General features: G+C 41.2%; 1 protein-coding gene across 1 annotated transcript in view; it reads right to left on the bottom strand.

Moving 5' to 3' along the window:
- Positions 1-203: 203 nt before the first annotated feature.
- Positions 204-25,627, bottom strand: part of AOPEP (aminopeptidase O (putative)) — a 546,765-nt gene continuing 521,341 nt past the window's right edge. Inside the window, exons 15-16 of the mRNA XM_075828817.1 lie at positions 3,997-4,083; positions 204-661 (exon numbers count right to left, since the gene is read on the bottom strand). Of these exons, the coding sequence (XP_075684932.1) occupies positions 521-661; positions 3,997-4,083 (228 nt within the window). The 3' untranslated portion in view covers positions 204-520. The remainder of the gene's footprint in view (positions 662-3,996; positions 4,084-25,627) is intronic.

Raw genomic sequence — 25,627 nt, 5'->3', positions numbered from 1 at the left:
TCTTCTTATGGAAAGATTTTCCTGCGATCGAATCCCCTTTTTGATGCTAAATATGTGGCATTAATGGAAAAGTGTAATACAGCAGTGTGAATAAAACCTTAATCTAACATGTATACAAATCTAATATACCTAGGTATACTATTGTACATGTAAGACATGGGAATCACTTGGAGACACAAAGATAAATAGGCACGTGTCACATATTTAAAAAGGTAGTAAATACATTTTATTATTTAACTACTGCATAAAAATTTAAAAATACTGGATGAGACATTACAGACAGTCTGAGACTAGGATTACCTACTATCTTTCAATTTACACTTGGAATATGCCACACAGATTTAGCGTCTAACATTGAGGTAATGTGCTGGAGGCCAAGCTCCTAGCACGGCCTTGTTCTAGAACAAGTAATCCACCCATAGTTCAGAACTTAATCCTATCCAGTTTAATTTACATTAACATGACCACACTGAGAGCTTGGCCGTTTCAGTCATGGCATTGTTCTATGGAAGTCAATCCATTAAAATAACATTTCTCCCACCACTTTTACACAGGATACATCCATTTGATCTCTGACAGCAGCAAAGCATCTGTGTGCAAGTTCTTGCTGTCTGGCATCCTCGTTCACCATTAATTCTCCATAGAGATACACACCCATGGCCTGTTGAGAAGAAAAGAACAAGTAAACACTTCTAAAACAAGTAGATTCTTACACAGTTCCCATACCATTCACACCCCATTAGGACTACACCCTTTATTACTCACTTTGGTGACAACATAGTCAAGACTTTTTAAGGTTTCCATAAAGAAATCCAAAATACAACACCATGCTGTACAATCCAAGCAAATTTAGCAACAATAATTCCAACTAAGCACTGTAAATGAACTGCCACTTTCAGGTCCAGGAGAAATGGACAAGTTGTTCAGCAAAAAACAGTCTAGATAGAATTACAAAGTCATTTCTAAGACTCTGGGACTCTATCAAACCACACAAAGAACAATTATCTCCAAATGGATAAAAGACGAGGTGCCGCCAGCATGTGAACATCACTGCAAGGGCTGCAGAGACAACCCATAAGTCACAAAACAGCCAAGGAAAATAACCAAGGCCTCTCTAGCCTCTGCTATGGTCGGTGCTCATGACTCTACAATCAGAGCGAAACCGGGGCAAATTAAGAAGAATAATAGCAGGGTGGAAACCAAGTGTAACATCACTGTTCCTCTCACATGTCATCACTAATAAATAAGCGGGTTATCCCAAAGACAATTGGGATAATGCTCATTAGTCACAAGTTATACTGTTTAAACAACACAGATGCCTTTATGTCTTAAGTAAAGCAAATGCAACATTGCGCAGTAAGAACATCATACCAACAGTTAAACATGGTGCTGAGAGTGTGATGGTGTGGGCATGTTGTGTAAAGCTTGGATTTGCGCTATTCCACATGGACAATATTAGTGCTGATTAACGGTTTTCCTAAAAGCAGGAAACATTTTAAACGTGTGTTAAGTGTATATTCAGATTCTATTTAAACAAAATATAATATTAGACAAAGATCAGAAACTATAACAATGTGATGCATATAAAAGAACAGGGGGCATCAGGGTACTGTAGATTTCAATCATGCTTAAAAAGTTTTTCCAGCCTTTAAAATTTGTGAGCAAATGGTTTAAGCAGTAAGATTTATCACTTACTAATGTACTGTCTGTAGGTGACATTCCTCTGTAAAGGGGGTTTTACACTGGGCGATTATTGGGCAGATAGGCGTTCATAGAATGCTCGTTGACGATAATTGCCCTGTGTAAACAGGGAAACGATCAACAGATGAACGAGCAAATGCTAGTTCATCTGCTGGTCGTATCGTTTTAAAAACGTAAAATATTATCGTTGTCGGCAGCACATCTCCCTAAACAGGGAGATGCGCTGCTGACATGATAATAACGTATGGGGACGAGCGATCGGAGTAACGACTGCTCGTCTCCATCCATAGCTCCGTGTGGCGGGAGCAAACAGTGCTCTCTGCACCGGCCGATTATCGGACAGTGTAAAAGGACCTTAAGCCAGGCTCACGTAGTCACATGACCATGTTCCTAGTGTTTATCTCCTGCTTGAGTGACGTCTCGCATACTGAACACGTGGTTATCTCCCCTCTCCCTTTAGTGTAACAGATGTCACACATCACATGCCTCTTATCCCTACTGCTCCCTGCTCTCCCTCCTTTTCTGTCCCTGTAGGGATTGTGTTTCACATGCTGGGCAGCAGAGTATAGAAGCAGAACAGCAAAGCTGTGTCTAAATAGCAGGCCGTGAGTAATTACAGCACTACTTAAAAAAAGGGTAATAGAGGGGCGTGCAGGCAGCTGTATATAGAATCAATGTGAAAGGAGAGAGGAATCATGTGAATTGTAGTACTTTATGTGGTAATCCCGCCCACAGCAAGTGCTTGCAAAATGAAAACAACAGTGCTGCACAGAGCTGGGCACCATATTGACAAATGAAAAATAACTTCTTCTGAGCTATGGTGGCATCATCTCGTAACCATTCAGACACATATAGGTATTTTTCAGTGTTTTTCATAAGGTTGGAAAACCCCTTCAATACGGTGTTTGACACCCTTAGCCAAAAATTCATCTAGGGCCACTGTCTCTTTTGCCAACCACTAAACCTGATCCTTTGCTGCAGTACTTACTCTCCAACTATGCAATACACATGTGAATAAATTCCTGTACAAAACTGTAATAAATATTGAATTTAAAAACCTTGCCTAGAATTTCTCATACCATTAACACATTTTGATTTTCAACTGTCAGACCCCAGGATCAATTTGGTTGACATACGGTATATTATTAATATTGTAAAGGTATTGTCAAATGAAAAAACATAAGCTGCACAAAAAGAAAGTAAAGCAACCAGTTGCAGAAGGCATTCTAATTTTGCCTGCCTACCAGGCAAATAAAACGTTCAATTTGGAGAAAGTTTCAAAAACCTAAATGTAGTTATATGCCTAAGGGTATGTTCACACGTAGTCAACAAAAACGTCTGAAAATCCAGAGCTGTTTTCAAGGGAAAACAGACCCTGCTTTTCAGACGTTTTTTTACCAACTCGCATTTTTACCAACTCGTTTTTTTACCAACTCGTTTTTGGAGCTGTTTTCATTGGAGTCTATGAGAAAACAGCTCCAAAAACGTCCAAAGAAGTGTCCTGCACTTCTTTTGACGAGGCTGTATTTTTACGCGTCGTCGTTTGACAGCTGTCAAACGACGACGCGTAAATAACAGGTCGTCTGCACAGTACGTCGGCAAACCCATTCAAATGAATGGGCAGATGTTTGCCGACATATTGGAGCCCTATTTTCAGACGTAAAACGAGGCAAAATACGCCTCGTATACGTCTGAAATTTGGCCGTGTGAACATACCCTTACAATACAGTGGGCGAGAACACAGATGCATGTTTCAATAGGCTAGTAAAGTACTGGCATTGGCCCTTTTTCTGCATCGAAGTCCAGCCTACAAGCTCACTGGTGAGAGACACAGTGAGGGCCTAAATGATATCACTATGTGATATGTCACAAGACAACTTTGCTATAAATGTTCACAAAACAAGATTATGTTCTCTATGAATGGTGAGCTAAGAAATCTCAATAATGTGACAAGGAATTAAACATGCTACTTATTAACGGGCCTCATACCTTCTGATGAAAATCAATAAACAGACTTTCACATGAGAATACTGCACGTATATTTTTCGAACATGAATGGATACATAAATCAGTTCACTATGCCCTTTACAACAAATTAAACTGCTGTTTTTTTTGTTTGTTTTTTATTGTATAACAGCGATAAATGAAAGGCATGAGTGTGCTTAGTGCTACTTATTGTTTTCCATTGGAAAACCATTGGAAACAGTCACTTACAAAAAACTATCGGTACTCTATGAATGGGACTAGAAGGAAATTGTAAAAGATACATGATAATTTAGGAGATTATTTACACACCTGGTCCTGGAGTAGGAATAACTCTACATCCTTGTAAGATGCAATATACTTATGTTTTATAACCAGCTCACACCATCTATGTCGGACCTGTAAAACAAATTATAACAACTTTATGCACTGCCAACATACAAACATTTTTCTTGTTTAGCATATAATTTAAGGAACATACAGTGGATATAAAAAGTCTACACACCCCTCTTAAAACGCCAGGGTTTCGTCATGTCAAAAAATCAGTACAAGATGAATCATTTCAGAAATTTTTCCACCTTTAATGTGACCAATAATCTGTACAATTCCATTGAAAAACAAACTGAAATTATTTAGAGAGTAAAAATAAAAATAACAAAACTACAATAATGTGGTTGCATAAATGTGAACACCCTCTTATAATTGGGGATGTGGTTGTGTTCAGAATTAGCCAATCACATTTAAACTCATGTTAAATAGTAGTCAGCACACAGCTGCCATTATTTAAAGTGATTCTGAGTAACCCCATATTAAGTTCAGCTGTTCTATTAGGATTTTCCTGACATTTTCTTTGTTGCATGTGACAGCAAAAGCCATGGTCTGTAAAGCGCTTACAACACATCAAAGAGATCAGATTGTTGAAAGGCATCAGTCAGGAGAAGGGTACCAAAGAATTTCCAAGGCATTAGATATATCATGGAATACAGTGAAGACGGTCATCAAGAAGTGGATTATATTTGGCACAACAGTGACATTACCAAGAACTGCACATCTCCAAAAATTTAAAGAAAAGACCCGACGAAAATGGGTCCGGGAGGTTACCAAGAGGCCTACAGCAGCATTAAAGAGCTGCAGAACTTTCTGGCAGGTACTGGTTGTGTAGTGCAGGTGACAACAATCTTCCGTATTCTCCATATATCTAGGCTGTGGGGTAGGGTGGCAAGACGGAAGCCTTTACTAACAAAGAAAAACATCCAAGCCCGGCTATGTTTTGCAAAGACTTACATCAAGTCTGACAAAAGCATGTGGGAAAACCTGTAATGGTCTGATGAAACCAAGGTTGAACTTTTGCTTAAGGGTATATTCACATGCTAGCTGTCATTTACGGCTGAAATGACAGACAGTTTTCAGAAGAAAACAGCTGCCTCGTTTCAGCCGTAAATGCTCCTCCTCGTAATATACGAGGCGTATGTGACGCTCGTATATCTTGAGCTGCTCTTCATTAAGTTCAATGAAGAACAGCTCAAATTACGTTGCAAAGAAGTGCCCTGCACTTCTTTTCCGAGGCAGTCAATTTACGCGTCGTCGTTTGACAGCTGTAAAACGACGACGCGTAAATTACAGGTCGTCTGCACAATACGTCGGCAAACCCATTCAAATGAATGGGCAGATGTTTGCCGACGTATTGTAGCCCTATTTTCAGGCGTAAAACGAGGCATAATACGCCTCGTTTACGCCTGAAAATAGGTTGTGTGAACCCAGCCTTAGAGCTGTTTTACTGCAGCTGGAACTGGGGCTTTAGTCAAAGTGAAGGGAGTTATGAACAGTTCAAAATATCAGGCAATATTGACACAAAACCTGCAGGCCTCTGCTAAAAAGCTGAAGATGAAGAGGAATTTCACCTTTCAGCACGACAACGACCCTAAGCATACCTCCAAATCAACAAAAGAATGGCTTCACCAGAAGAAGCTTAACGTTTTGGAATGGCGCAGCCAGAGCCCAGACCTGAATCCCATTGAAAATCTGTGGGGTGACCTGGAGAGGGCTGTACAAGGAGATGCCCTCGCAATCTGACAGATTTGAAGCGCTTTTGCAAGGAAGAGTGGGCAACAATTGCCAAGTCAAAATGTGCCATTCTGATAGACTTCTACCCAAAAAGACTGAATGCTGTCATAAAGTCAAAGGGTAATTCAACAAAGAATTAGTTTAAGGGTGTGCATATTTACGCAACCACATTATTTTTGTTCTTTATTTTTATTTTTCAACCCTAAAAGAATTCAGTTTGTTTTTCAATACAATTGTACAGATTATAGGTGACATTAAAGGTGGAAAATGTTCTGAAATGATAAATCTTTTACTGATTTAGTAACATGACAAATACCTAGTATTTTAACAGGGGTGTGTAGAATTTTTATTATCACTGTATATATTTAATCTAAAAAAATTGGGCCAGGATCTGCATCAAATTCGAGTACAATTTCCCATGGCATCAATGGCAATTAAAACTGTTCTGAAGTATCACATATTCCAGGTCACCCTTGTGTTATCATTTAACACTATGGTTGTGTGAAGAGAAGCAGATGATTTGGAGCGCTAGATCAGAAATACTGAGCTCTGACCCCCAATAACAGTAACATTTAAAAAATAACAAGCACAGAATTATGGACCTAAAATTGACATGGTGTTTAAAGGTAGACAATCACCCCAATTTACAATCTACAAATAGTTGTTTTTTTTAACAAGTTTTAGTGCAATGTGGACTTAAAGAGGCTCTGTCACCAGATTTTGCAGCCCCTATCTGCTATTGCAGCAGATAGGCGCTGCAATGTAGATTACAGTAACGTTTTTATTTTTAAAAAACGAGCATTTTTGGCCAAGTTATGACCATTTTCGTATTTATGCAAATGAGGCTTGCAAAAGTACAACTGGGCGTGTTGAAAAGTAAAAGTACAACTGGGCGTGTATTATGTGCGTACATCGGGGCGTGTTTACTACTTTTACTAGCTGGGCTTTCTGATGAGAAGTGTCATCCACTTCTCTACACAACGCCCAGCTTCTGGCAGTGCAGATCTGTGACGTCACTCACAGGTCCTGCATCGTGTCGGCACCAGAGGCTACAGATGATTCTGCAGCAGCATCAGCATTTGCAGGTAAGTAGCTACATGGACTTACCTGCAAACGCCGATGCTGCTGCAGAATCATCTGTAGCCTCTGGTGCCGACACGATGCAGGACCTGTGAGTGACGTCACAGTGCTGCACTGCCAGAAGCTGGGCGTTGTGAAGAGAAGTGGATGACACTTCTATACACAACGCCCAGCTAGTAAAAGTAGTAAACACGCCCCGATGTACGCACATAATACACGCCCAGTTGTACTTTTACTTTTCAACACGCCCAGTTGTACTTTTGCAAGCCTCATTTGCATAAATACGAAAATGGTCATAACTTGGCCAAAAATGCTCGTTTTTTAAAAATAAAAACGTTACTCTTATCTACATTGCAGCGCCGATCTGCTGCAATAGCAGATAGGGGCTGCAAAATCTGGTGACAGAGCCTCTTTAAGTACGGAAGTAAGTAAGTAGCCTCTCCTACTTATTACTTTTCAATAGAAATGTCAAAGCCTTTGTTTACATCCCTGGAAATCAGCTTTATAAAAGAACAAAACAAAACAAAAAACAATCATAAGCAAAAATAGGAAATCAGAAGAGAATCTGCATTGAAAAGCTAAAGCCTACACTCCATGAACTGGTAACTGAGTTATCATTCATGGGATCTAGACCAGCAAGAATACTATATATACACACACATACCTAAAGGGCCTGTTCACATCATCGTTGCCCTTCCTTTGAGGGGTTCCATCGGAGGTTTCTGTCGGGCTAACCTCTCAACGAAAAGGCAAACGGAAACTTCAGCTTCCGTTTCCCTCACCATTGAACTCAATGGTGACGGAAACCTAGCTAATGGTTTCCGTCTGTCACAGTTGTGACAAGGTTCCGTTGTTCTTGACGCTATTGATTCCGTCAAAACGGAAACCATTATATATATTTAATATATAATGACAGCAGTACATTACACACGTCTGGATCTCAAGGTGTGTATCCTCAAGCTTGACAGGTTAAGTTATTGTGCAATGAAAGGGCATTTTTGAGACAATGAAAAGGGTTCTGGAATTAGGAAAGAAGCTGCATCAGTGAGTTTACCATTATGTTATGTTTAAAGTAAATAGTACAAGTCATTCATCTTGAATAAAGGGCTGCAGAGACAGTTGTGAAGGATAAACAAGATTAAGTAAGCATCTAACGTACACAAAATGTCAACACTCAGGGTTTCTTCTAGTGTATGCTGGGCACTTATGTTCTTCTAGCCATTTGTCATGTCTACATAGAGCAGCATCTTGTAGGCTTTTCATGTGCAGTACCTGTATATGATTAGACATATAGTGGAGACAGCAAGCAGCAGCTGTACATTAGCAGTAATACGCTGTGTGACTGACGTCCTAATTAAAAGTTAATGAGTGACAAATGGACTGAGACGCTCTGATGGATTTTTTTTCTGTATTGGATAGTTTCCTGCTGTATGGATATCCGCTTATAATCAAGCGTAATAGGCCTCTGCTACATCATATGTCACATGCTAGACCCACAACAATTTTATATTATCTGCAGCAAAAAAAGGTTTATGAAGCTCTTTACAAGCAATTTTAAAGAATAGCATTTTTAAGATGACGCTTCCTGGTGTGGAAATCCTGCAGGGAATACTGGGAGAGATTGCAAACGTTCCAATGTTACGACACTTTCCCACCCAGTGCAGTGTGCGCTATATTCATCAACAAGGCGTGTAAATAAATTGTATGGGACATCAAAAACAACTGAAAGTTGGATGTGTCACCTTGAGATGACGAAAGAAAAAGTCCACAAAGGCCCTTTTACACCGGCCGACACTCGGCCTGTGCAGTGAGCGCCAGTCAACGAGACATCCTGTCACACGGAGCTATGGATGGGGACGAGCGGTCGTTACTGCGATCCCTCGTCCCCATACATTATTATCATGTCGGCAGCGCGTCTTCCTGTTTACACAGGGAGATGAGCTGCTGACAACGATAATATTTAACTTTTTTTAAAACGATACGCTCAGCAGATGATAGAGTGTTTGCTCGGTCATCTGCTGATCACTGCCCTGTTTACACAGGACATTTATCATCAACGAGCGTCCTACGAACGCTCGTCTGCCCGATAATCGCCCTGTGTAAAACCTCCTTAAGCCATCATGTGATGATCCAGGGGCGGACATACCATATGTGCAATCTGTGCACCTGCACAGGGGCCCAGCAGGCAGGGGGGCCCTCTGCCACCGTAAAAGCAGCAAGTAGAATTCTATCGTCTATTAGATTGAATGTAAGGTACTGAGCCAATGCATTTCATAGCTCACAATTACTGGTGGTATGTTAGAGATATCACAGGCGGTTACTCTATGATAAGGGAGATGTTTTATGATTGGAGAGTAAGGGGCCCATATACTGTTCTTGTACAGGGGCCCTCTGCTGTCTATGTCCGGGCATATTAGGCATAACACACATAATAAAACAGTGGTTTGTGCGCAGGCTGAAGCTTCCTCTTTAGACGCTAACAGCTGAAGTGTTGCCATATACACTTCATATAAAGGCATCTAGCAAACAAAGTCTGTATTAGAAATTTCTTCTTCCCCTTAAATACTTATACTTTAAATTCAATGCACTTAAAACAAATATTGAAAATTCAGATGCTAAAAACAATGCATTAAAATAAGATCTGCAGAAATCTTGCTGTGGTTTGAAGGAGAATTTTTTTTAATACAAAGTCACTTCTTTTCAACGCCATAATCTCTGTATCAACACAGGAAATGAAAGTGCTATAAAAATATACATTTGTCTTTTCCTGCTCCTAACACACACAGGGATCATAAAACATGTACATAATATGAAGACTGGCATTTTTATTGGATCAATATTCAACGGGGGCGAGCTTAACTTAGAAATAGTCTTTCCACCTGGGAAGTGTAAACATCTATAGCTTGCTTCCAGATATCCCTAAAGTTTTAAAAGGACTAGTGGGTAGTTATTGTAAGAAGACGCCTCCTTTGTCTGCCGTTATTAACATGGACATAAAATGCAGGTGGTCGTCTTCACAGAGTCATGTTCGAGAAAGACAGGAAATAGCTGATAGGATTCATACGTGGACATACCAAAGCTTCACCCCTTCCTATCTACTAAGAACATCCAAGTGAACCTCTGCCTAATGGTATCTTGATAAGTGCCGTGCACATTGCATGGATAATGTCAGACCGGTTTATACAACATTAAAGAGGCTCTGTCACCACATTATAAGTGCCTTATCTCCTACATAATGTAGGTGACAGTAATGCTTTTTATTTTAAAAAAAACGATCTATTTTTACCACTTTATTAGCGATTTTAGCTTTATGCTAATTAGTTTCTCAATGGACAACTGGGCGTGTTTTTACTTTAGACCAAGTGGGCGTTGTACAGAGGAGTGTATGACGCCGACCAATCAGAGTCATGCACTTCTTTCCATTCATTTATTCCGCGCACAGTGACACTGCGTTGTTCACTATGTGCTGTCTTTTACTGACACATTAACGTTACTGAAGTGTTTAGACAGTGAATAGACATCACCTCCAGCCAGGACGGGATGTCTATTCACAATCCCGACACTTCCGTAACGTTTCTGTGGTACTTACAGCAGAGCAAGCGTAATCTCGCTGTAACCTGTCATTTACAGCAGGATCTCGCGAGATTACGCTTGCTCTGCTCTAAGTACCACAGAAACGTAACGGAAGTGTCGGGACTGTGAATAGACATCCCCTCCTGGCTGGAAGGAATGTCTATTCACTGTCTAAACAATTCAGTAACGTTAATGTGTCAGTATAGGACAGCACATAGTGAACAACGCAGTGTCACTATGCGCGGAGTAAATGAATAAAGAGAAGTGCATGACGCTGATTGGTCAGCGTCATACACTCCTCTGTACAACGCCCACTTGGTCTAAAGTAAAAACACGCCCTGTTGGGCATTAAGAAACTCATTAGCATAAAGCTAAAAATCGCTCCTAAGGTGGTAAAAATTGATTGTTTTTCTAAATAAAAGTCACTGCTGTTATCTACATTACAGCGCGCATCTCCTTATGTAGAAGATAGGGCACTTATAATGTGGTGACAGAGTCTCTTTAAGTTACAGACTATCTGAAAACAAGAAAAGCTTTTGCAAGCCTACTTTATGAATGGGGCAATAAAAGTTTTTGGTTTTTTTAAGAACCTCACAGTAAATATATTGTACTTCCGACAACACCTCACAACGACCTATTTTATGATTCCCAAACATATTAAGCAACTTACTCTGATACCACGTACACTACGTATGCCCATGTCCCGTACCACTGTAAGAAAGCTGAATGTTCATGGTCTCACGTAACTAGCTTGTAGATACTCTTCTGCATGTGCAAACGGAGAGACACCAGGTGTATTTGTGCCAGTGAAAACCCAAGCTACTCTGTCACTGGAAAATATACAATTGACATGCAAGTTCCATAATCTGCCTGCTATGAAGGTTGCATTAAATAAATTCACTTCAACTTATCCATAATATAGTGTTCTAAGGAAAATGGTTTCTGGCAGACAAAAGGTTAACCATAGCAGGCGGTTCCACACTATAAAAGTCAGTGCAATTCGTTTGGGCTTATTCTACTCTGCAGACCTATTGGTTACATCATACATAATTCTTCCACTGTTATCAGACAGTGCACACTGGTACAGAACGGATGTATGCTGCTGGAATTGGGCCTTCAGTTAATGCAAGATATTTCCTCTGTCCCACACTTGATGGGTTGTCAAGAAATTATGAGAATGTCCTCTCATCTGGCAGCTGGGAAATTCAATTACACTAAACCAGTCACTGACATGAATTTTTCACAACAAAAAATTTTAACTACAGAAAGCTTACTCCTCGGGGTTCAGAAATGTCCCGCCAGGCAGTGCAGGCTGTATTATTATATACGTAGTTAGTCCCAATTATTTATATAGCGTTGACTAGGGTTGTCACGATACCAAAATTTGGACTTCGATACCGATACTTTGTGTAGTATTGCGATTTCGATACCAAAACTATACTTTGCCAACAGTAATAAAAAAAGATGCGATGTGTGATGAATTTTGAATGTGCCTCACATTAATAGACATTAACCCCATCATGTTTCTCAGTCATAATGGGTTAATGTGTAAGGTACATGCTGGGGTTAATATTAATGTGAGGCACATGGATGTTAAATTCATCACACCTCGTGCCCTACAATAAGTGAAAGAAAACTGTTTTTATTTTATTTGTTTACAGCGTACACATCATAAGTGATGCAAAAAAAATATTGTGCAGGTTATTACGGCCGCGCCAATACCGAATATGTATATTTTATTTATTGAGACTTATTTTAATGTTTATTGTAAAAAAGGTGTATGTGTATTTTTTTAATTATTTAATATTACTTTGTTTTTACATATATATTATTACTTTATTTTTAGACTTTAATGTACTGGCATATATCTATATGCCAGTACATTAGTCTGTGTATGGATAGTACACAGGCAGTTGTTAGGACATACCTAAGTATTCCCTAACAACAGGAAATATGGTAAAACAGCCCTGGGGCCCTTCAATAGACCCTGGGCTGTCTGCCCATAAATGATATGTCCTTCAATCGCGTCACAGGGATTCCTATGATGCGATCCAAGGGGCACCCCCCTTCTCATCTTCCCCTGCATGCTGAAGTCAGCTTTGATAGCAGCATTCAGGAGAATAACGGCAGAGATGAGAGGTTTCTCTGATCTCCGCCGTTATAGAGCGTAGCCATTGCCCCGCTCCTGACAACAAGTGCGCGCGCGGTCAGCATGAGATGATGCAGCCGGCGCTGCACTAATGAGCTGCGGCGCGGGCACTGAGGACAGAAAATGCGGGTGTTTTGCAGTGCTCTGTCTTCATTGCCGGAAATCATTAGTGCAGCGCTGGCCGCATCACATCATCCTGACGGCGGGCGCACACTTGTCAGGACTCAGGAGCGGGGCAATGGTACACAGCCGCAGCCCCTCTCTCATACATTCATGTGTTACTATACTTAGCTGTGCGGCTGCACAGCTAAGTATCGAAATACATGAAATAACCGTATCGAACCGTTTGGGGATGCACGGTATCGAAACAGTATCGAAGTTTCGATGCATAGTGCATCCCTAGCGTTGACATATATTCCTCAGCGCTTATTTCTCTGTAATAAACATACTGGCCAACACTGGGTGAGTAGTCAACACTTGCCCTGCAGCACTGGAGTCCTAGCTTCAAATTCGACCATACACAACATATGTATGGTATTTGTATGTCCACCCTGGGTTGGCATGGATTTCATCTCACATTCCAAAAACATACTAATAGGGTAATTTGGCATTTAGATTGTGAGCCGCAATGGGGACAGGGACCAATGTTAGTGATGACCATCTCTGTACTGCTCTGCGGAATATGTTGGTGCTATATAAATAAATAACACACACAAATTTGATAAAAATCTAATTAACCAAGATGTTTTGCAGACTGTGGGAGGAAACCAGGACTACTATATTAACATGGAGGACAGAAATGTTTTGCAGTGTGAACTCTTATCAAAAACACACAAAAACTAGCCTTCTATCTCTATGTTTTATCAATGGTACAACTAAAGGTGCCAATACATGGTATAGAGGTGGGCCACCAAAGTCTATGTGGTTGGTTTAACAGTCAGACCAGTTGAGTGATTGCATATACACACAGCGATTTTCGGATCTTACCATCAAAATTTTTAGCATATCTGAGTATCTAAGAATGTGGTTTCAAAGTTGTCTTGTCTATGAGCATTTACACATTGAAACTATCATAAGAGATGATCAAAATTAGCTGAATCGTACAAATTATCGAAGTGCGTAAGTGCAACCTTAAGATGCCATGATTACTTCAATATAATACTGAACGTCTATACATAGTACTAGTAATAGTTTTGATGCCAGAAAACATAGACTAAATTATATTTATATATATATATATATATATATATATATATATATATACACACACACGTTATAGTAGACCTTTTTAATTTGCTAAGTTATTCCTTTTACCCTGCAAAATCCAGCTTTAAGAAGCTCTGTCACCAGATTATAGGTGCTCTATCTCCTACATAATCTGATCGTCGCTGTAATATAGACAACAGTGTTTTTTATTTTGAAAAACTATCAATTTTGAGAAAGTTATGAGCAATTTAAGATTTATGCTAATTAGTTTCTTAATAGACAACTGGGCGTGTTTTTACTTTTTTACCAACTGGGCATTGTAAAGAGAAGTGTATGACGCTGACCAATCAGTGACCAATCAGCGTCATACACTTCTCTCCATTCATTTTTAGCAGTACTCACAACACAGATTGATCTTGCGAGATCACACTGTGCGGTCACATACTCCCACATTAACTTTACCAAAGTGTCTTGAGAGTGAATAGACATCACCTCCAGCCAGAACGCGATGTGTATTCATCATTATGTAGGACATAGGGCACTTATAATGTGGTGACAGAGCCTCTTTAACTGAAATGATGCAGAATTATCCAGGAGTTTTGATCCTGTTTTTCACATACAGTATAAGAAATTCAGAATGGGTCAGGTGTAATATCTAATGACCATTTACTTTCTTCAGCTGTCCTATATGATCTTGCGAACCATATGCAGATAATAAAAATAATATCATAATACAGAGTAAGCAACTCACCCAAGAATCTCAAGACCCCAAGTAGGACATTTGTGAAATAGGGGATTTAAGTCTATAGATGACCACAGATATAAGATAGCCGACACCTATATCTCCGAACTCCCCTATAGACATGCAAGCTCTCATCAGCTGAGCATTCGTATTTGCTGCCATAGGAGAGGACCTCTGGCAGCACTCATCTCCCGTGGGAACAAAGCAAAGGATTGGGTATATTCAGTCAATAAACTTGACAGTGATTTTATTTTATTGCTTGTTATCAATATTATTGACACTCTACTACCTAGTGGCTGCACGTACGTTTCAATATATTAAACTTGAGGTTAAGGCTGCATGCACACTTCCGTCGGCCGTTGTACGCCCGCCAATGACGGTTCCGTGAAACACGGGCCGCACGCGGATGGCTTCCGTGTGCAGTCCGTTGTTTCACGGACTAAATCAATGAAAAGGCCAAGACTGTTCCGTCAAAAACAGGCAGGAGTAGGACCTGTCCTATTTTTGACGGAACGGTCGCATGGTTCCATTAAAACAACGGAAGTGTGCATGGACCGATTGAAATGAATGTGTCAGGGTGCTATCAGTTAAAACAACGGATAGCACCCCGACGGAAAAAACTGAAGTGGGCATGGGGCCTTAGTCAATACTGTACCCGCTCCTTTGTAAAAAAAAAAAATTCATTTTGGCAAAGCCAGCCACAACCAGAGACTAAAATTCTTTGCAGCTTTTACTTTCTAGAACTTTCCTGTCACACAGTTTAGCTTTGCCAACAAGCCTACATATAAAAACCTATCAAGCTGCCAAAATATTTAATGCATTATAATGCCAGACAGCGTGACAGGATACACATCAATGTTTCCAACAACTCGTGATTCTCCATCACTACAGTCACAATATTCTAAAAACATTCACGCAAACATCTGCCGCCATCTCAGCGAACGAAGGACCAGGAAATGTCCGGCTTCGGTTTATTGTGAAATTCACTTACATGTTCATGGACTATATCACTGCCATGAAATAAAGGAACAAAAAATTGCCATGATGCCTGTGGTAAATATTCACTGTTCTAATAAAAATAAGTGCTGTATGAAAGACTAGGCTTTGTCAGGACACATATTCCCTTTGACAATGCTCTTCAAAGGAAGAAATAACTGATAAAATCTGTGAAAATCTAGTCAATGCCGTTTAAATAAAATTAAACCAAAAGACACGTTCAAACCACCTGTCGAGGCAGAGCGGGCCAGCTTGTAAACATTTCGCCCTGTCTCACCCGCCCAGTCCCGATTTCATGCTGCATTCATTCTGAAATTCTGGAATTAGTTTCAATTACAACTAAAGAATGACATTAAGAATCTATGATTTTATAGGATACTGTATGTCTGTGAACTCACTTACCAAAGTAGACTGCAAAGCCATAATACATTAAACCACTATATCTAGACATGGCAGAGGGTGGGCTACAAATATAGCTCTACATTACTGCACTCCGCATATACAACATCAATATTTGATTACATATTGTACAATTTCCACTATGACAGCCACTATTGGGCCCAGCAGATTACAGAGTGGTAGGATTTTTTTCTTAAAGGATACAAGTTCGCTGAATTGGACCCCCACTAAGGATGACGCTTTAATTGGTTGTGTGTCAAAGAAGTGATGTCACTGCCCTATGTCCACCTTTTAGCTAAAGCCATGTAGCCAAAAAGCTGAACAGCCAACATAGATAAGCAGGCCATCGGTTAAAAAAAATATGTTTTTTATTAAATTATGTCTGTTTGGAAATGGTGTCACGGTGTGAGCACTGTGCCAGACTATATTTCTGGAGCCCACACAAGTAGTGGGAATGACATAAACACGACACAACAATATGCAAAGGAAGAAGATCTATGTAAAGATGGAAAAATCTCTAGATCAAATCGATAAAATGCCCCTGCTTTGTGGTAACTGCTGGATTACTAGGAATTACATAGACAGCTGGACAACCATCTACTGTATCAAATATGGTAGCAAATACTAAATGTACCACAAACAACCAGAAACAGAACATTGACTGTAGCACTGACCACATCAGGTACTGAATACTGTACCAGTAACCACTAGAGGCTGAATATGGACTGTACTACTGACCACCAGTACCACATGCTGGAAATCTCAACAAATCACTGCCACTAGGTACTCTCGAAGACTGGGTCGTTGCACGGAATATATATAAATATTGTTTTTAACCAGAACAAATTGGGTTATGACCAATTTAGAGTTTCTGGCAAAATACATATTTCTTTACAATTAATATCCAAATAAGAGAGAAGTGATGAATGTTGATTCGTAACCTCTTCACAGTTGCCAGTGCTGGAGACATTTCAGTCCGGACTATTTCACAATTAGCAATGTACATTATTTTATAAAACTCATACTTTTGTACATTTTCTAGGTAGCAACGCATGAGCATCAGGATGAGATTTATAAGCATTTTCCTATGTATCAGTAAGATAATATACAAAAACACCTACAAACATGATCTCACAAATAGCAAACAATTACAATAAATTGAAACAAGAGGGTAAATAAAAAGGATAATTCACACTACTTTGCTAAATAGCAGATTATGAATGCTTTAAAACTATTAGGCTTCATGAGCCATATCTTTGGCCCTGAGCTAAATAAACAGGCTTGATCCTTTGGTCTTTAAGCCTTCAATATATGAAACACATTCCCAGAATCTGAAAAAGCTATGAGAAAAAGAACTTGGCACCAGGAACACAGAACAATTAAGGGGATATCTACCCACTGAAAACGAGGCTGCATAATTCAATTAAAATGTTTTAAGATGACATTTAGTCATTTTCATTAGACAATTCACACTGCCCAATCTGCCACTAATTCTGGGGGAATTACCAAACAAATCCGCAGCATCTATAGCTGCATTCCCTTAATGATTTAATAGATATTTACAATATCCATCTCAGAAAAGTCATTGTAAATATCCTTGCAATGTAACAATGAAAGCTACAACTGTAATTAAAAAGTAATATTCTATATATGGTGAAAATAATCAAAACGATCCATAAGTTGTCTCACCTGCATTGAAATGTTTCATCTTGATCTCAGTTTTTGGTAAAATATTGGGGGAGTAGCAAGCATTTATTTTGCTATGATGGGAACAATTCCTCACGTTCCCCTCCTAGCAATATATCTTTGCATATAAATTCATAGATCTGTCCAACATCCACATAATTATTCAGTTGTCTGTTTAGGTGGAAGGGCAGTGGAGGTCTGAACATGCCAATCCAGCCCAAAAAATGAAACAATAAGTATTGTGTCCTCTTTCGACAGGATACACTTCCTATGATAAAAATATTTTATAAATACACACAGACATCTATAAATATCTACTACCCTACAACTAAGGTAGAAATAACAAAAAAATAACTGTTGCCGATTTGTGCATGAAAATATTCTCAGGGGTGAGAAAATGTCTTTTAGGTACAGAACACTTTTGGCATGAAGGGATGGGGAGTGGAATAGGCCTATTTAATATATAAGACTTTAGACATTAGACTTTCGGCAGCAATGACGGCATTGAGCCTGTGTGGATCGGTCTCGATCAGCTTTGTACATGTGGCCATTGCAATTCCTCTTTGCAGAACTGTTGACGCTCTTTCAGGTTTCCAGGGTAATGTGAGTGAACAACTATTTTCATGTCCGTCCACAGAGGTCTGGATTCTGCTTTGGCCACCCCAGGACATGAATGTTTTAATATGTAACAAGCATACAGTATAACCAGTAATCTTCCATGCAATATCCTGTGTCACTGTGTCATTTCTTTCGTATAAAGTTTACCCCAACAAATTTTTTACAAATAGCCTTTACATCAAAAATTTTATAGAAAATAACTGCACTGTGGGTTTTTAGTAAAACAGAAACCTCTTAGGTTGGACATGGATAAAACAATATCATATATAAAGTTTGCCAACACAAGCAAGGCTACAATAAGAGGTACAATTTGTAGTAGTCTGCTGAACTGTTATTTATTAAGGGAATAAAGAGCAATACAATGGTCTAGTTGATGAAAAGAACAACTTTCTTTCATATACCATTTTTTGTATGGCTTTATGAGGGCTTGTAAATTACAGCTGTGAAATACAATGCCACTGTATTATTGTGAAGCTCTTTTTTATAGGAGGGCTACAGGCACAATGAGACATTTGTGTGCATGGCTCCATTCCACCCATACCATTGTATAAGTCACACAGTCTGGTATACATTGTACACTGCCCTCCAGCAGGCTACACATACATATAGATTAACACTGGAAATCTGCGATTCTTAAATAACTGCCCCATTCATACATAAGTGTAAAGTGTAGTGTAACCCGAGAACTAGAAACATATCATAAACAAAGATAATGCAATAATAATAATAATAATCTTTATTTTATATAGCGCCAACATATTACGCAGCACTTTACAATTTAGAGGGAACATAAAACAGACAATATCAGACATTACGTAGTCACAAAGCTAATATACAATTCAGACAGGAGGAGTGAGGACCCTGCTCGCAAGAGCTTACAATCTATAAGGAAATAAGGGAGACACAAAGTGTAAGTGTTTGTTCTGTACAATAGTCCGGCCATTTTTATACACATGGGGCGGTACACAAAGCTGCATGAGCCGGGCACCAGCCAGTATCCGTGTATGACGGACGTGAAGAGAAGGAGTGTTACGGAATCTAATTCTGATGACTAATCTAAATGGGGGGCCATGGGAAGGAGTCAGATTAGGGAATGTTATGCAATAAAATGGAATGGGAAAAAAAATCAACAACCGCAATATCAAGAGATGGACTGTTTGTATAAGGTAATGCTACACTATTAAAGGGGTTGTCCAGGAAATTTTTCTTTTGCTAAAAAGAGTCCCCCAGCCTTGGTTTGCCTTCCCTAATAACCCCTATTAAACTTCTAACCAGTTTCTGTTTGATCTCCATTGTCACTGCTGCTGTATCCGTTTGTTTACCCCTTGCTTCTGGTCCTGGCTGTTTCCTGTCTTGTAACCCACCATACCCATGATCCCCTGCTGCATCTGAGGAGACAGCTTGCATCCCCCTCCCTTAGCATCTCAGCTATTTGCATACTGCCACGCCCCTCTATGTTCACAGGTCATTCCCTGCTCTAATTACGAATTACAGCCAGCTCCCTCCCTGCACACGGTCTTACACACAAATAATCATCATTATCCTTTGTGCCTCCATCTATCCATGATCTAAGTACAGGCACCCATCTCCCTCCCTCGCCCCTTTCACAGCCTGATAAATCTAAGTCTGCCCACTCCACCTATGTCAGACATCTTGGTACACACAATCCAGTCACCACATTTTCCTCACCTGTTGCTGGATAGTTCCAAGAGATCCAGTGTTAGGCCCTGTTCACACAGAGTTTTTTGCTGGCAGAAAATTCTGCCTCAAAATTTTGTCTTGAATGCCTGCACGCTTTTTGCCTGTGGCCATTGAACGCCGCGGGCAAAAACGCTGCAAAAAACGCTTTCCGCATCAAAAAAGTCTGTGTGTACAGGGCCTAAGGGTATGTTCACACGGCTTATTTTCAGGCCGTAAACGGCCGAAAAATCGGACGCAGAAGATCTGCCCATTGATTTCAATGGCAAAAATGGCGTTCTGTTCTGACGGTGCAGTTTTTTTACGCGACCGTTTTGAAAAACGCCCGCGTAAAAAAACACCCGCGAAAAAGAATTGCATGTCACTTCTTGAGCCGTTTTTGGAGCCGTTTTTCATTGACTCAATGGAAAAACAGCTAAAAAAATGGCCGTAAAAAACGCAACGAAAAACGCGAGTTGCTTAAAAAATGGCTGAAAATCAGAGGCTGTTTTCTCTTGAAAACAGCCCAGTATTTTCAGCCGTTTTTTATTAAGCGTGTGAACTTACCCTTAGGCCCTGTTCACACAGTTTTTTTTTTACACGTTTTTGACGCAGAAGCCGTGTCGGAAAACGCACCAAAATATGTCCGAAAATGCCTCCCATTTATTTCAAACCGGCTCGTGGGAAAAAAAAGCGACATGCCCTATCTTCGGGCGTTTACTCCTCTGACCTCCCATAAATGGGAGGCAGAGAAAGCATTTTTCGTGGAGTTTTTGCCCGCGGCGCTCAATGGCCGTGGGTGAAAAAACGCAGCAAAAAACGTGGCAAACGGCGTGCAGGCAGATCAAAATCTGCCTCAAAATTCAGAATTTTCTGCCTGCAAAAAACTGTGTGAACAGGGCCTTAGGGTATGTGCACACGATGAGAGGTTTTTACGTCTGAAATGACAGACTGTTTTCAAGGAGAAAACAGCTGCCTCGTTTCACACGTAAAAGCTCCTCCTCGCATTTTGCGAGGCTTCTCTGACAGCCGTAAATTTTGAGCTGTGTTTCATTGAGTTCAATGAAGAACAGCTCAAATTACGTCTGAAAGAAGTGTCCTGCACTTCTTTTGACGAGGCTGTATTTTTACGCGTCGTCGTTTGACAGCTGTCAAACGACGACGCGTAAATGACAGGTTGTCTGCACAGTACGTCGGCAAACCCATTCAAATGAATGGGCAGATGTTTGCCGACGTATTGTAGCCCTATTTTCAGACGTAAAACGAGGCATAATACGCCTCGTTTACGTCTGAAAATAGGTCGTGTGAACCCAGCCTTATAGTGAAGCAAACACCAAACACTACTCCAAACAATGGTAAAACTTTATTTTTTTGACATAACTTACTATAAATGTATGTAAGTGTCCCTCACTGTTATTTACGTATTATTATATAGATAGATAGATATACAGATCAATATAACCACATCCTGTTATTGATATGTGTATATATATATTTGTGTGTGTGTATATATATATATATATATATATATATATATATAAGCTCTATCTGTATACACACATATGTATATGAGGGGGCGTGTTAGAGGAGAGACAAGGCGGCCAGGCAGTGCAGGAACTACAAGTGTAGAGAAGGATGAGAAGGCGTGGACGACGAGATAGGAGGAGGAGGGGGGGTGTACTATGATTGATGACGCTCCGTGTCTTTGCTAAGACAGCACTTCCGACTGTGTAGAGACACAGCGTGTCATCAACTACCTTTAGGCTCTATTCACACGACAGGGTCCGAGTGTCGGCCGATAAAAACGGCGGTTTTGGTCCGTTTTGCATTCGTTCTGGGCCGCGTTTCCATTTTTAACGGACGATTTTGACCAATTTTGCAGCCGTTTTTTTCCTTGTCTGTTTTAAAAACGGATGAATTTCATTTGTCAATTTCCTGCCACACAGCCCCCCTTGTAAGTAGTGCCACACAGACCCCTTTGTAGGTAGTACCACACAGACCCCCTTGTAGGTAGTGCTACACAGCCCCCCTGTAGGTAGTGCCACACAGCTCCCCTGTAAGCAATGCCACACAGCCCCCCTTGTAGATAGTGCCCCACAGCCCCCCTGTAGGTAGTGCCACACAGCCCCCTGTAGGTAGTGCCACACAGACCCCCTGCAGGTAGTGCCACACAGCGCCTCTGTAAGCAGTGCCACACAGCCCTCCTGTAAGCAATGCCACACAGCCCCCCTGTAGGTAATGCCACATGGCCCCCTGTAAGCAATGCCACACGGCCCCCCTGTAGGTAGTGCCCCACAGCACCCCTGTAAGCAGTGCCACACAGCCCTCCTGTAAGCAATGCCACACAGCTCCCCTGTAGGTAATGCCACACGGTCCCCTGTAAGAAATGCCACACAACCCCCCTGTAGGTAATGCCACACAGCCAGATAGAATAGATAGATAGATAGATAGATATAGATAGATTTGAAGAAAAAAAAAGTGTTTTATTATTACTGTCCTCCCTCTACTGACAGCCTGCAAGGAGAGGGAGAAGTTAGAGCAGGTCTGCAGGGGGGAGGGGGGTGCCACGAGCATGGCAAGGGGGGGGGGGCGGATCGTGAGGGGGAGATGGGGGGGCAGTGAAGTGAGGGACTTCTCCTGGATCGGAATCCCCGGCCACAGCGGTGGGGTTTCCGCTTCAGAAGTCTCTGACGTCACTGTGTCCATATATGGACAGTGAAGGCAGAGACTTCTCCTGAAGCGGAATCCCCGGCCATAGCGTCGGCTGCTGTGGCCGGGGCTTCCACTTTAGGAGCAGTCCCTGACGTCACTGTCCATATATGGACAGTGAAGTCAGGGACTTCTCCTGGAGAGGAATCTCCAGCCTCTGTGTCCGGTGATTCAGTTTCAGGAGTAGGGGGACCGCTCCAGGAAAAGTCCCTGAAGTCACTGTCCATATATGTCCAAGTCAGGGACTTCTCCTAGAGCGTAAACCCCGGCCACAGCTACGGCAACGCTGTGGCCAGGGATTAGGGATTCCGCTCCTCCTCCTTCTCACATGGACTTCAGTGCGGGAGCTCCAAGAGTGAAGAAGGAGGAGGAGGTGTGGATGACGAGACAGGAGGAGGAGGGGGCGTGTACTATAATTGATGACGCTCCGTGTCTTTGCTCAGCCAGAAATTCCTGCTGTGTAGAGACACGGCGCATCATCAATAACGTCTACAGGTGGCGGGACCAGAGGAGGCGGAGCTCTGAAGAGCTCATGAAACATCTGCCCGGCCCACTGCCTGTAAATGTAGTTGATGATGTGACGTGCCTTTCTCAGCTGGAAGTGCTCGCTGAGCAAAGACACGGAACGTCACAGGAAATAAAAAATTTACCCTTGGTGTGGTCAAGTGACCACAGATCAGGACACGGTAATGCTGGCACAGGTAAACAGACACTATATTAGGAATATTATTAAATATGTCCAATTAAGTTAAAATTGAAATAAAATTTATTCCTGGACAACACCTTTAATTTCAGTCGAGTCTTACCATAACATTAAAGCGTACCTAGTCTTTTAGGTGATTTTTCAGAATAGGCTGTCGTATGTGTGGAATAACACTGCATATAAAGAAGCAGCAGCAATATGGAGGACACATAGAGCAGTTATAAGCAGTGTAGCTGTGAATCCAGCACTGGGGTGAGATATAAAACTTACTAGGAGCTGCAGCAGCCTCTCTGTGACTGTGTCTCTCTGCCTCTGCTCCCTCCTGGTCCTTCAGTCCATCTCGTCTTGAGGAGACGGAAAAAGCAGTAAATTCAAAGTGAGTGCTAGGAGGGAGGGGGCAGACCCCTGGCAATCCCACGCGATGTAAAAGAAAACATGATTTATCAGACAAGGCCACCTTCCTCCATTGCTCCATGAGGCAGTTCTGATACTCATGTGTCTATTGAAGGCACATTCAGCGGTGGACAGGGGTGAGCATGGGCACTCTGAACAGTCTGTAGCTATGCAGCCCCAAACACAGGAAGCTGCAATGCACTGTGTCTTCTAACTGCTTTTGATCAATGCCAGAATTTACTTTTTCAGCAACTTATGCTACAATAGCCATTCTGTGGGATTGAACCAGATGGGCTAGCCTTCGCTCCCCGCATTTATCAATGGGACTTGGGTGCCCATGACCCAGACATAGATTCGTACACTTGCCATTTCTCCTGCTTTCAACACATCATCTTCAAGAACTGACTGTTCACCCGCTGCTTAATATAGCCGACCTCTTGAGTGGTGCCATTGTAACAAGATAATACATAGAGGAAAGTGAGACAGCACTAGCAAATGAGTGAAAAAAGTGATTCTGTTTTTTCACTCATTTGGTAGTGCTGTCTCACTTTCCTCTATCTACATTGAAGGGTCATTGGACTATGACCTAGGAGGCGTGCATCCACCTCAGCTGTGTGTCCAGTGCTGCTGATCTATACGTAACATGATAATAAATGTTATTCTTTTCACCTGGCAGTAGTTTTAATGTTATGGCTGAATGGTGCCGATTTCTTCTCTCTTTTGTTTCCAATCCTGTGTTTGTCTCAAAACCATCATGTGTGAATCCAGCCTTATCTGGCCGACTATCGTGCAGACGTCGTTGCCGATAATTGCCCTGTGTAAACAGGGGAACGATCAGCAAATGAACGAGCAAACGCTCGATCATCTGCTGGTTTTATCGTTTTAAAAAAGTAAAATATTATCGTTGTCGGTAGCACACGCGCTGCCGACATGATAATAATGTATGGGGACGAGCGATCGGAGTAATGACCGCTCGACCCCATCCATAGCTCCATGTGACAGAAGCAAAGGAGCGCCGATCAACAAGGTCTCGTTGATCAGCGCTCGCTGCACCGGCCGAATATCGGTCGGTGTAAAAGGGCCTTTACAGTATTGCACATCCTGTGTACATGCCATAAATGTATTTGGTAGGAAAAATCTTTCTAAACATTGGAGCAAATTGGTAGAACTAGGATTGTATAATAATACTGTTTCAGGGCTAAAGCTTTGTCGCATCAGAGAGCTGCCAATTCAATGGAGTAAACTCAACACCAGCAGATTGGGGATGGGACACGCTGTACTGAGTGATAACGGGCAGCGTCAGAAACAAGTCATCTCCATAGTAAGTATTTAATCTGAATACCTTTATAAATGTAAAATGTAACTATTACAATATAACCTGTGGAAATTCATCACAAAAAATAATTTTATTAATCCTACATAAAGAGCATCCAGAAAGCATTCAAAAATCTGCTGGTTTTGCTTCTAAAATATACAGGTTTTGAAATAACCACATTAATGTCTATATCGGTCACGCCTGGCTAATAGTGGCTTATAAATAATGCCTAACAGTTGGGGTGGATACCAGATAATCTTGATAGCAATACGGAGCAAGACTTCCTCCAAAATCCATTCTTGCATCAACTCCTTTCCACACCAGGAAACTACTGAATGCCTAACAATGGCTTGTGTGAATTGCACGTGTGATCTGACATTTTCCATCTGGCTGCCTTCTACCTTCTGAGGCCTCATGCACACGACCGTATTTTTTCCCACCCGTAAATACTGGCGTAAATACGGGTCCGGTGTCACACGTATTCCACCCGTTTTGCACCAGTATTTACGAACCCGTGCCCGTAAATATGGGTCCGGTGTCACCCGTATTCCACCCGTACTTACGGGCACGTTTTTGGCGGCAAAATAGCACTGCACTAATCGGCAGCCCCTTCTCTCTATCAGTGCAGGATAG

This window comes from Rhinoderma darwinii, chromosome 1, assembly GCF_050947455.1.
Source record: "Rhinoderma darwinii isolate aRhiDar2 chromosome 1, aRhiDar2.hap1, whole genome shotgun sequence".
NCBI lineage: Eukaryota > Metazoa > Chordata > Amphibia > Anura > Rhinodermatidae > Rhinoderma > Rhinoderma darwinii.
This window is presented reverse-complemented; position numbering and strand designations above follow the sequence as displayed.